This window comes from Pseudophryne corroboree, chromosome 3, assembly GCF_028390025.1.
Source record: "Pseudophryne corroboree isolate aPseCor3 chromosome 3, aPseCor3.hap2, whole genome shotgun sequence".
NCBI lineage: Eukaryota > Metazoa > Chordata > Amphibia > Anura > Myobatrachidae > Pseudophryne > Pseudophryne corroboree.
Genome location: NC_086446.1, coordinates 548,829,043 through 548,841,820, shown reverse-complemented (window position 1 = coordinate 548,841,820; position 12,778 = coordinate 548,829,043). Strand labels below are relative to the sequence as shown.

Below are 12,778 nucleotides of genomic sequence, written 5' to 3'. Positions count from 1 at the left end.
GATCAAGAGAGGGTTCGTCACAGTCATTCTAATAGCGCCTCATTGGCCTCGGAGGGCTTGGTTCTCGGATCTCCTCGGGTTACTCGCAGACGATCCGTGGCCACTCCCACTACGTCCGGACCTGTTACAACAGGGTCCGTTCCTTTACCCCGATTTAGCGCGGCTGCGTTTGACGGGGTGGCTGTTGAAAAGGCCATCTTAAGGAAAGAGGGCATTCCTGAGTCTGTTATACCAACCATGGTACGAGCTAGGAAGCCGGTTACGGCAGCTCATTATTATAGAATTTGGCGTACTTATATAGGTTGGTGTGAAGCTCGGAAATTTCCGACATCGTCTTTTAAATTATCCCGTCTTTTGTTATTTTTACAAATGGGGTTAGATGGAGGACTACGTCTTTCCACATTAAAGGTGCAGGTATCTGCGTTGTCAATTTATTTTCAAAGGAAATTGGCCTCGTTGCAGTCAATACATACGTTTCTACAGGGTGTAAAGAGGATACAGCCTCCTTTCATTCCACCTACAGCACCATGGGACTTGAATCTGGTTTTAGATTTCTTACAGTCCGATTACTTTGAACCCTTACAACAAGTGGATATTAAATTTCTCACTTGGAAAACGATTTTTCTTTTAGCCTTAGCTTCGGCTAAGCGTGTTTCAGATTTGGGTGCCTTGTCATGCAAGTCACCGTATTTAATTTTTCATGATGACAGAGCGGAACTTCGGACGAATCCCGCTTTTCTACCAAAGGTAGTGTCGTCTTTTCACATCAATCAACCAATAGTAGTTCCTGTGTTAACAGGAGATTCTGGAACGTTGGATGTGGTTCGCGCATTGCGCATCTATGTTTCCCGAACGTCTACTGTGCGTAAGACAGATACGTTGTTTGTTCTCTATGACGCAGCTAAGAGGGGTTGGCCAGCCTCTAAGCAGACCTTATCCAGATGGATCAAACTGACTATACGTCAGGCTTACCTTTATGCTAAGTTACAGCCACCTACTTCAGTAACAGCTCATTCCACACGTTCTGTGGGGACGTCATGGGCAGCGAGTCGTGGGGCTTCTACGACACAGCTTTGCCGTGCGGCTACTTGGTCGTCAGTGCACACGTTTGTGCGCTTTTACAAGTTTGATACGTTCGCGGCAGCAGCATCTAGCTTTGGCCGTTTAGTGTTACAGGTGCCAAACAGCTCTCCCGCCACGGAGGAGACTTTGGTACATCCCAAGAGTACTCCAGTGACCCCTAGTGGATGAAAAAGAAAATAGGATTTTGGTACCTACCAGGTAAATCCTTTTCTTTGAATCCATAGGGGGCACTGGACGCCCACCCAGAGCAGTTTACCTGTTTTAGGAGTCCAGTGGTTCTTATGGTAACACACTTTCACGACTGGTTTAAATTTAACAAGGGTTAATCAGTTATGGTGTCAACTGTTTAGTTGTCTGTTACGTTGTGTCAACTTTATTGTTGTCTGTGAGACTATATGTAATTCTCCTTTTGTCAATCTCTCTATCGATCCTGTTCGGCTCAGTAAAAAACACTGAAGTGCTGCAGGATATGGAGGGGAGGAGTAGTCTCAAAAAATTAATTTATTCAGTGCCTTCTTCCGGTGGAAGCCGTCCATATCCCAAGAGTACTCCAGTGCCCCCTATGGATTCAAAGAAAAGGATTTACCTGGTAGGTACCAAAATCCTATTTTTCCAACCACTCCCTGAAAAACGGTCAGTTGACGCCCATAAACGCCCTCTTCCTGTCAATCTTCTTGCGATCGGCTGTGCACATGGATTCTTCATTAAATCAATCACTCAGCAACGATCCGCTTTGTACCCATACGACGCGCTGCAAAAAATAGCTAGAGAACAGCTCGGATCAGAGACTGATTCCTTTTTTGTGCTCTATGATGCGCAGAAAAAGGGTTGCTCTGCTTCTAAGCAGTCCATTGCTCATTGGCTTAGGCTTACTATCCAACAGGCCTACAGTATGTCGGCAGCCTTACCTGTTCCACAGTCTCTGAAGGCCCACTCTATCAGTGGGGTCTACCTGGGCGGCTGACCGTGGAGTCTCGGCCTTGCAACTATACCAAGCTGCTGCCTCGTCAGGGAAGAACACCTTTGTGAAGTTCTACAGGTTTGATACCCTGGCCAAAGAGGGTACCCAGTTTGGGCAGGCGGTGCTGCAGACTTCTCCGCACATTCTTGCCTGTTCTGGAAGCTTTGGGACGTCCCCATCATATTAATTCCCCAATATTTCTTATGGATGCTAGAGAAAATAGGATTTTAATTACCTACTGGTAAATCCCTTTCTCGTAGTCCATAAGGGATATTGGGCGCCCGCCTCAGTGCACTGACTTTTCTGCAAGTTTTCTCTTATATGGTTACCTGTTCAGCTGTTGCTGTTTGTTACCAGCCGTTGCTGGTCGTTTTGTGTTGGTGTGTGAATCTTACCACTCATTGTTATGTTCCTTTTCTCAAGTATGTCCATTCTCCTTCGGGCACTATTTTACCTATAACTGCCTGTAGGAGGGGACATAGAGGGGAGGAGCCAGCAGACCCAGTTGAAGAAATGTAAAGTGCACAGACTCCCTTGGACACCGTCTATACCCCATTGTACTAATTCCCCAATATTCCTTATGTACTACGAGAAAAATATACCGGTAGGTAACTAAAATCCTGTTTGTTTTCTTAAGGTATCAGAAAGTATGCAGTACCCTTTCAAGCCTTTAATGAGGGTAGAAGTGGTTGACAAAACACATCTTTGCCGGACACGGGTTGCAGTGGTGGATAGTGTAATTGGGGGCCGCCTTCGATTGGTATATGAGGAAAGTGAAGACAAGACTGATGATTTCTGGTGTCATATGTACAGCCCTCTGATACATCATATTGGTTGGTCTCGAAGCATAGGTCATCGATTTAAGAGATCGGGTATGTTTATTGCAATATTTTTACAATCCATTTTATTGTTCCTTTCAGAGTTTGTGTCTTAAGCATTCTTTTACTAAGGGAGGCCTGTATTCTACGAATTCTTTCATGTAAATGTTTGCCCATTGTTGTAATTCAGCCTGTATGCAATTTCTCAAAAAATTCTACGCAAACCTTAATGTAATATAAAGTCGACCAAACATGAAATAGAAACTTACCATAATGTAAAAGTTTAGTGATATTAATAGAAGAGTGTTTCTGTGGTTTGCAAAAAATAAATTTAAATATGAAACCTGTTCTTTGTGGGGTGGGAGAAAATAAGCCTTTTATTTCAGCGAACGATATAAAACATCCTATAAAGTATGTAAAAAAAATTTTTTGTTTTGAGACTCTTAGAATATGGTTTAAACAATGTTGTTACTTTTTTTTGTTTTGTTTTTTTCATATTAAGCAAGTTCCTGGTTTATTTATACATGTGATGTACTGTTTTATAGATATATTAAAGAAACAGGAAACTCACTATGATGCACCATCTCACTTATTTGCAAAGGTAAATGCCAACAGCTTTATGATGAAAGAAAAATTTGCAGTACTGGGAAAATGGTTTAGAAATACAGAATTTGTTGATGGTAAAAACAACCCGCAGGTCTACTTTTTGGTCTGTTGTATTTTTTTTTTTTTTTTTTTTCCTTCAGTGTATCTGAAACATTTTGAGATGGAAAAAGGTAAGCATGGAAGGTAACTGATGCTTGTAGAGTTGTAGAGCAGGGATGGAAGGTAAATGGGGATGTCTGATATAGAAGTGCTGCATATTGCGTAAGTTGAGAAATTTGTTGGTTATATTGATATAAATTCATACGGAGGTATGCTTGAAACAGCAATTTAGAGGACTGGGCGTAACTACTATATGCTGTTAAGGAACTCTGCTGCATCCACTATCTTGGCCTTCACTCCCTTCCTCAAATCATGTCGCAGTCCCCATCACATGCAGTGCTGTCCTCGCTAACACAATCACATGAGTGGATACTGGACAGGTCACTGCATCCCACAAGACCTGCACCTTCCTCTCCTGACATAATCTATTCTTGTGTGACCATGTTTTATACCTACAGCGTTATTACAGGGCACACACCAAAGAACTGAATTACAGAGTAAATGATCCATAATATCTTTTGTCATAGTTTTGAAACAAAATAAAACCCTATTTTTCTGTCAGTCACTAGGGGACACTGGCACAACTTCAAGACTGTGGGTGGTGATGGTGGCTTATAGGAGCTGGCACTTTAAATCTTCTAAGAAGTGAAACAGGCTCTTCCCCCTCTATGCCCCATCATCCCCCAGTTTTATATTTGTGCAGAGAGAGCTGGTCACTGCTGACTGAGCTCCTGCTCAGTTATATTACTTTTACTTTATTTACATTTTTTTTTTTCTTGGGACTAATGGTGCCCATACACTTGTGTGATGCGACGCGACATTGCGAGGCATCACACCGGTAGTTCAGGTGCGATGAAATAGCCCCTGTACTGCCCAAGTGATTATCATGCGATGGATTGCATGATAATCACGTGATGGGCACTTCACCGCCAAGTGGGAGTGGCCTCTGGCCGCTCCCGGCAGGTGCCCCTCGCGGATCGCAGTGAGATATATCGCATGTTTTTAAAAACACATGCAATCGCACTGTAATGCAATAAATATTAAGTGCAGCACTTAATATCTTGCGACGCAACATCCAGCCGGCGTGCCGGACTGTATGGTATATCGCACAAGTGTATGGGCTACATTAGTTCCCTTAGCCTCAGGGACCCGGGAGTAGTCTGGGAGAGACCAAGTAAAATTAAGGTAAATAAATATCCTGGACCGGATGGACTCCACCCCAGGGTTCTTATGGAACTTAATGTAGAGATAACGAGACCCCTATATTTGATTTTCAGAGAGTCCATTAGATCAGGAACGATACCAAAGGACTGGCGTATAGCAGAGGTAGTCCCAATATTTAAAAAGGGTACTAAAACTCACCCCGGTAACTATAGACCAGTAAGTTTGACATCTATAGTGGGGAAATTACTAGAAGGTATATTAAGGGACAGCATACTTGAGTACTTGGATACCTCCAAGTTTATTACTAAGAATCCGCATGGTTTTGTGAAGGACAGATCATGTCAAACTAACTTCTGCGAGAAAGTGAGCGATAATATTGATCATGGTCAAGCAGTGGATGTGATCTTTTTGGCTTTCGCTAAGGCCTTTGACAAAGTTCCACATAAGAGACTAATTCTGAAATTAAGGGAGCTTGGGGTAGGTGACACTATTTGTACTTGGGTGAATAATTGGCTGTTCAATAGGGAACAGCGAGTGGGGATTGATGGGGTGTACTCTGAATGGGCTTCAGTGCTCAGTAGAATACTGCAGGGTTCAGTACTCAGACAATTGTTTAACGTGTTCATTAATGACCTAGGAGAGGGACTAGAAATCAGTGTCAATTTTCACAGATGATACTAAGCTATGTAGAGTAATTCAGACAAGGATGTTGAGTCTCTACAGAATGACTTATCCAGACTTGAGGTATGGGCAGACAAATGGAGAATGAGGTTCAATACAGACAAATGTAAAGTTATGCACTTTGGGACTAAGAACATTCAGGCAGCCTATAAAGTAGATGGGGAAAACAGTAGTTGAAGAAAAAGATTTGGGAGTGCTCATCGACAAACGTAGTAGTAGTAGTGGTAGTGGTAGTAGTGGTAGTAGTAGTAGTACTACTACATGGAGACAAGGGATGAGAGTGTAATCCTGCCACTGTATAAATCATTGGTGCTGCCACATCTGTTATTGTGTACAGTTATGGACTCCTCAACTATAAAGATATCTTGGAACTCAAAAATGTTCAGAGGCGAGCCACTAAACTGGTTAAGGGTTTAGAGGTACTTAGTGTTCACTCTAGGAGTGAAAAGGAGCACGGCGCCGGACTCCGCGTGCCCGAAATGGGGGCGCGGCCACGCAAACTAGGGGGCGTGGCCACGCCTACGTCATTTTAGGGGGCGGTGCGGCTCACAGACGCTACTATAGAGAGCGTCTGTGGCCGGCGACGTCACTGTTGGGGGTGTGCCCAGCACCTCCGTCGGTGCTGGGCTTCCCCCAGCCCTCTCCCAATGCGTGAATGGATGCCGCGCGCATGCGCACGCCATCTATACACGCCGGGAGGGCAGGGAGCGGGCGGCTGTTCTAGCAGGGCGCCGCAAAAGGGGCAGGGTGGGTTTTGCCTGCTAAAAAACGGGCAGGGCGCGGCGCTCTGCTAAAACAACCTAGAGTGAACACTAGGCACTGGATTATGAGGAAAGACTTAAAAGGTTAGATTTGTTCACACTGGAAAAGAGGCGACATTATTATTTCTTCAGCGGGGTACACTGGTATTCCACAGGGAATAACATCTGGGTGTAGAGTTGGTTCTTGATCCGAGGCACCAACAGGCTAAAAGCTTTGACTGTTCTCCGGATGCATATTGCCGCCTCCTCTATAACCCCGCCTCCAGGCACTGGAGCTCAGTTTGTAAGTTGGTGCCTGCAGTGCAGGCAGCTAACAGGGAGGGCTGCGCTAGGCAGCCCTGAAAGGAGGTAAGAAGGCTTCAAGGGCTGCAGCACAGGCACTTAAGTGCTATATGTCATACTGACATATCGTGCTGCGGCTCCCCCAGCGGCGCTGTATACTCCCTCGCCTTGGCAGCCAGGTGCTTACAGCGGAGGGCTCCGGTTTTTTTCAGGGCACACACACCTGCCGCTGCTCTCCAGGATCGCATGGCCGCATCATAAGGAGGATGTAAGAGGGTCCCCCTGGCGGGACCCGCTGAAAACAGCGATCCGGCGCAATCTCTAGGAGATGGGCCACACGCGCTGGCGTGGACACTATGGCCGTACGGGGACCCCACTTGAACACCATGGCAAGGGGCACAGGTCCGATTCCCTAAAAATCCGTTTTAATAGGCCTGCAGTACCCGGTGGTGAAGTCCAGCAAGGGGATAAGGCTCTGACCTGTAGCCCCTCCCCCAGTCGCCATTTACTGCAAATGTTCACACCGTGGAGCTGCATCTCTCGGTCTCCCTCACTCCCTGTCAGCATTTGGGCACCATTACACACATGCTGAGCTGATTCTGTGACTGCTGGGCAATGTCTCCTCTAAAGCCACCAGCATCATCAGCGCTCTGCATTTACAGGACACTTAACTAACACTGTCTAAATGACATGTAGAATACTTAAGAACAAGTGCATTGCTACAGGTGTATTTCTCTTACGTCCTAGAGGATGCTGGGGACTCCGTAAGGACCATGGGGTATAGACAGGCTCCGCAGGAGATAGGGAACCTAAAAAGAACTTTGACTATGGGTGTGCACTGGCTCCTCCCTCTATGCCCCTCCTCCACTCCTCAGTTAGATCTTGTGCCCAGAGGAGAAAGGGTACAATGCAGAGAGCTCTCCAGAGTTTTCTGTTTTAAAGAATTTTGTTAGGTTTTTTATTTTCAGGGAGTCCTGTTGGCAACAGGCTCCCTGCATCGTGGGACTGAGGAGAGAGAAACAGAGCTGGCTTGTCAAGTTGGGCACTGTTTCTAAGGCTACTGGACACCATTCGCTTCAGAGGGAGTCGGAACACAGGTCTCACCTGGGGTTCGTCCCGGAGCCGCGCTGCCGTCCTCCTCACAGATGCTGAAGATAGAAGCCAGGTGAGTATGAGAAGGCAAGAAGACATCAGATCTTCATGAGGTAAGCTGCGTGCCATTGCTCCCAGTACACACACACAAGCAGGCACTGAAGGGCGTAGGGGGGGGTGCCCTGGGCACCAATATTTCGCATTTTGTGGCAATATAAGCAGGATTAGGCTGTGGCACAGTAAATCCACAAATCCCCCACCATTTTTTATATAAGTTTACTGGGACCGAAGCCCGCCGTCGGGTGATCGGGGCTTGATCCTCAGCACTAACCAGCGCCATTTTCTCTACAGAAACTGTATGAGGAAAAGCTGGCTCCCTGATCTCTCCCCTGCTGAACTTCACAGGCTGGAAAAAAGAAGAGGGGGCACTTTGGAGACGCAGTGAGTGGGAATTAAGGCTATATATATATATATATTTATATAAAAAGCGCTATCTGGTATATATATTCCAGTGTTTTTAAGCGCTGGTGTGTGCTGGCATACTCTCTCTCTGTCTCTCCTAAGGGCCTGGTTGGGGTTTTGTCCCCTTATAGGTTAATCCCTGTGTGTGTGGGGTGTCGGTACGTGTGTGTCGACACGTCTGAGGCGGAAGGCTTCTCCAAGGAGGCGGTGGAGCAAATGAGTGGTGTGTCCCCGTCGGTTGTGCCGACTCCGGATTGGATGGACATGTGGCATATGTTGAATGCAAGTGTGGCATCTTTACATAAAAGGCTTGATCAGGCTGAATTAGGGGGGACATCAGGGGGTCAGTCCTCGGATTGGACCGACTCACAGGGCCCGTCGGGGTCTCAAAAGCGTCCCTTAACACAAGACACTACTACCGACACTACCGACACACTACCGACACGGATTCTGACTCCAGTGTCGACTACGATGAAGTAAAATTGCACCCTAGGGTGACTAAAACCATTCAGTGTATGATTGTGGCAATAAGGGATGTGTTACATATTGAGGATGAACCCTTGGTCCCCGACACAAAGGTACACATGTTTAAGGAAAAGAAACAGATTATTAATTTTCCCACATCTCATGAACTAAATGATTTCTTTGGAAAAGCTTGGCAGACTCCGGAAAAGAGACCGCAGATCCCCAAAAGAATTTATATGGCATACCCCTTCCCTAAGCAGGACAGGGAGATTTGGGAATCATCCCCCACTGTGGACAAGGCCCTGACGCGCTTGTCCAAGAAAGTGGCGCTACCGTCTCCTGACACAGCGGCCCTTAAAGGACCCTGCAGATAGCAGGCAAGAAACTACCTTAAAGTGTATTTATTCTCATACGGGGGATGTGCTAAGACCGACAATTGCGTCTGCATGGGTGTGTAGCGCAATTGCAGCTTGGACAGATGAGCTGACAGATCAATTTGATAATATGGATAAGGATACTATATTCTTAACTCTAGCCCATATAAAAGACGCAGTCTTATTTATGAGGGATGCTCAAAGGGACACTGGATTGCTGGCTCCTAGGGCCAATGCCATGTCTATCTCAGCGAGAAGATCCTTATGGACTCGCCAATGGCGGGTGATGCGGATTCCAAAAAACATATGGAAGTACTACCCTATAAGGGTGATGTATTGTTTGGGGATGGGCTGACGGACCTGGTATCCACAGCTACAGCAGGTAAATCAAATTTTTTACCATATATTCCCCAACAGCAAAAGAAAGTAACACCCTATCAGATGCAGTCCTTTCGGTCGCACAAGTCCAAAAGAGGTCGGGGATCCTCTTTCCTCGTCAGAGGCAAAAGAGCACCTGCTTCGGCAGGTGCCCAGGAACAAAAGTCCTCCCCGCCTGCTCCAAAACCCACAGCATGACGCTGGGGCTCCCCTGAGGGAGTCCGCACCGGTGGGGGCACGTCTTCGACTTTTCAGTCAAGCCTTGGTCAGATCAGACCTGAATCCCTGGGTGTTGGAAATTGTTTCCCAGGGGTACAAACTGGAATTCGAGGAGGTGCCCCCGCGCCGATTTTTCAAATCGGCCCTACCAGCTTCCACATCGGAAAGGGATGTAGTGTTAGCTGCAATTCAAACGCTGTGTATACAGCAAGTGATAATCAAGGTTACCCTGCACCAGCAGGGAAGAGGTTACTAATCAACCCTATTTGTGGTCCCGAAACCGGACGGTTCGGTCAGACCTATTTTGAATCTGAAATCCCTAAACCTGTACATAAAGATTCAAATTCAAAATGGAATCACTCAGAACGATAATAGCCAACATGGAGGAGGGGGGAGTTTATGGTGTCTCTGGACATAAAGGATGCGTACCTTCATGTCCCCATATATGCCCCCCATCAAGAATACCTGAGATTCGCTGTACAGGATTGTCATTACCAATTTCAGACGTTGCCGTTTGGACTTTCCACGGCCCCGAGGATTTTCACCAAGATAATGGCGGAAATGATGGTGGTCCTGCGCAAGCATGGAGTCACAATTATCCCATACTTGGACGATCTCCTGATAAAAGCGAGATCAAGGGAGAAATTGCTGAGCAGTGTGGCACTCTCTCTCTGAGAGTGCTCCAGCAACACGGTTGGATTCTAAATCTACCGAAGTCACAGTTGATTCCGACAACTCGACTACCGTTCCTAGGTATGGTACTGGATACGGAACAAATGAAGGTCTTCCTCCCAATAGAGAAAGCCCAGGACAACCAGAACATGGTCAGAGACCTGCTAAAACCGAAAAGGGTGTCAGTTCACCAATGCACTCGAGTTTGGGAAAAATGGTGGCGGCCTACGAGGCCATTCCCTTCGGAAGGTTCCATGCAAGGACTTTTCAATGGGACCTTCTGGATAAGTGGTCCGGGTCCCATCTGCACTTACATCGGAAAATAACTCTGTCCCCAGGGGCCAGAGTGTCTCTCCTGTGGTGGTTGCAAAGTGCTCACCTGCTGGAGGGTCGCCGGTTCGGGATTCAGAACTGGATCCTGGTTACCACGGACGCGAGCCTCCAAGGATGGGGAGCGGTCACACAGGGAAAAAACTTTCAGGGACTTTGGTCAGACCAGGAGTCCTGTCTACACATCAATGTGTTGGAACTCAGGGCCATTTACAACGGCCTTCGACAAGCGGAGAGTCTTCTTCGAAACCTACTGGTTCTGATTCAATCAGACAATGTCACAGCAGTGGCTCATGTGAACCGCCAAGGCGGGACAAGAAGCAGAGTCGCGATGGCGGAAACCAACAGGATTCTTCGCTGGGCGGAAAATCATGTAAGCGCTCTGTCTGCTGTCTTCATTCCGGGAGTGGACAACTGGGAAGCAGACTTCCTCAGCAGACACGATCTCCATCCAGGAGAGGGGGGACTTCATCAAGAAGTCTTTGCAGACATAACACGTCTTTGGGGAACTCCTCAAATAGACATGATGGCGTCATGCCTCAACAGAAAGCTTCGGAGGTATTGTGCCAGGTCTCGGGACCCGCAGGCAGTGGCATTAGACGCTCTGTAAACACCGTGGGTGTTCAAATCGGTCTACGTGTTTCCTCCTCTTCCTCTCATCACAAAAGTGTTGATCATAAGGCAAAGAAGAGTACAGACGATACTCGTTGTCCCAGACTGGCCTCGAAGAGCCTGGTACTCGGATCTACAAGAGATGCTCACAGGAGACCCCTGGCCTCTTCCTCTGAGGGAAGACCTGTTGCAACAGGGGCCCTGTGTATTTCAGGACTTACCGCGGTTACGTTTGACGGCATTGCGGTTGAACGCCGAATCCTAGCGGAAAAGGGGATTCCGGAAGAGGTCATCCCTACTTAATAAAGGCTAGGAAGGAGGTGACGGTTAAGCATTATCACCGTATCTGGCGAAAGTATGTGTCTTGGTGTGAGACCAAGAATGCACCTACGGAAGATTTTCATCTGGGTCGTTTTCTCCACTTCCTACAGACAGGAGTGGATATGCGCCTGAAATTAGGCTCTGTTAAGGTTCAGATTTCGGCCCTCTCGATTTTCTTTCAGAAGGAATTGGCTTCTCTTCCAGAAGTCCAGACGTTTGTAAAGGGAGTGCTACACATCCAGCCTCCTTTTGTGCCTCCAGTGGCACCGTGGGACCTCAACGTGGTGTTGCAGTTTCTAAAATCACACTGGTTTGAACCGCTTAACAAGGTTGAGTTGAAATTTCTTACTTGGAAGGTGGTCATGTTGTTGGCCTTGGCATCGGCAAGGCGAGTATCAGAATTGGTGGCTTTGTCACACAAAAGCCCCTACTTGATTTTTCATGTGGATCGAGCTGAATTGAGGACACGTCCGCAATTTTTGCCTAAGGTGGTTTCTTCATTCCATGTGAATCAACCTATTGTGGTGCCTGTGGCTACAAGTGACCTGGAGGATTCCAGATCCCTAGACGTAGTCAGGGCCTTAAAGATTTATGTAGCCAGGACTGCTAGAATTAGGAAAACAGAGGCTCTGTTTGTCCTGTATGCGGCCAATAAGATTGGCGCACCTGCTTCGAAGCAGACTATTGCTCGCTGGATCTGTAATACGATTCAGCAGGCTCACTCTACGGCTGGATTGCCGGTACCAAATTCGGGTAAGGCCCATTCCACTAGGAAGGTGGGCTCTTCTTGGGCGGCTGCCCGAGGCGTCTCTGCTTTACAACTTTGCCGAGCGGCGACTTGGTCGGGGTCAAACACTTTTGCTAAATTCTACAAGTTTGATACCCTGGCTGATGAGGACCTAGCGTTTGCTCAGTCGGTGCTGCAGAGTCATACACACTCTCCCGCCCGATTGGATGCTTTGGTATAAACCCCATGGTCCTTATGGAGTCCCCAGCATCCTCTAGGACGTAAGAGAAAATAAGATTTTAAACCTACCGGTAAATCTATTTCTCCTAGTCCGTAGAGGATGCTGGGCGCCCGTCCCAGTGCGGAAACTCTGCAAGACTTGTATATAGTTGTTGCTTACATAAGGGTTCTGTTACAGTTGGAATCGGTCTTGGACCGTTACTGTTATTCTTCATATGGTTAACTGGTTATGTATGATCCAGGTTACATGGTTTGATTGGTGTGGGCTGGTATGAATCTTGCCCTTGGATTTCTAAATCCTGCTTTGTATTGTCCATCACCTCTGGGCACAGTTCTCTAACTGAGGTCTGGAGGAGGGGCATAGAGGGAGGAGCCAGTGCACACCCATAGTCAAAGTTCTTTTTAGGTGCCCTATATCCTGCGGAGCCCGT

At 47.1% G+C, this 12,778-nt stretch overlaps 1 protein-coding gene across 8 annotated transcripts in view; it reads left to right on the top strand.

The window, feature by feature from the left end:
• The window catches only part of MBTD1 (mbt domain containing 1), a 178,721-nt gene that overhangs the window by 54,277 nt on the left and 111,666 nt on the right, over positions 1-12,778 (top strand). For all 8 annotated transcript variants that reach the window (XM_063961253.1, XM_063961254.1, XM_063961247.1 and 5 more), the window contains exons 9-10: positions 2,682-2,916; positions 3,408-3,463. In XM_063961253.1, coding sequence (XP_063817323.1) covers positions 2,682-2,916; positions 3,408-3,463 — 291 coding nt within the window. The remainder of the gene's footprint in view (positions 1-2,681; positions 2,917-3,407; positions 3,464-12,778) is intronic.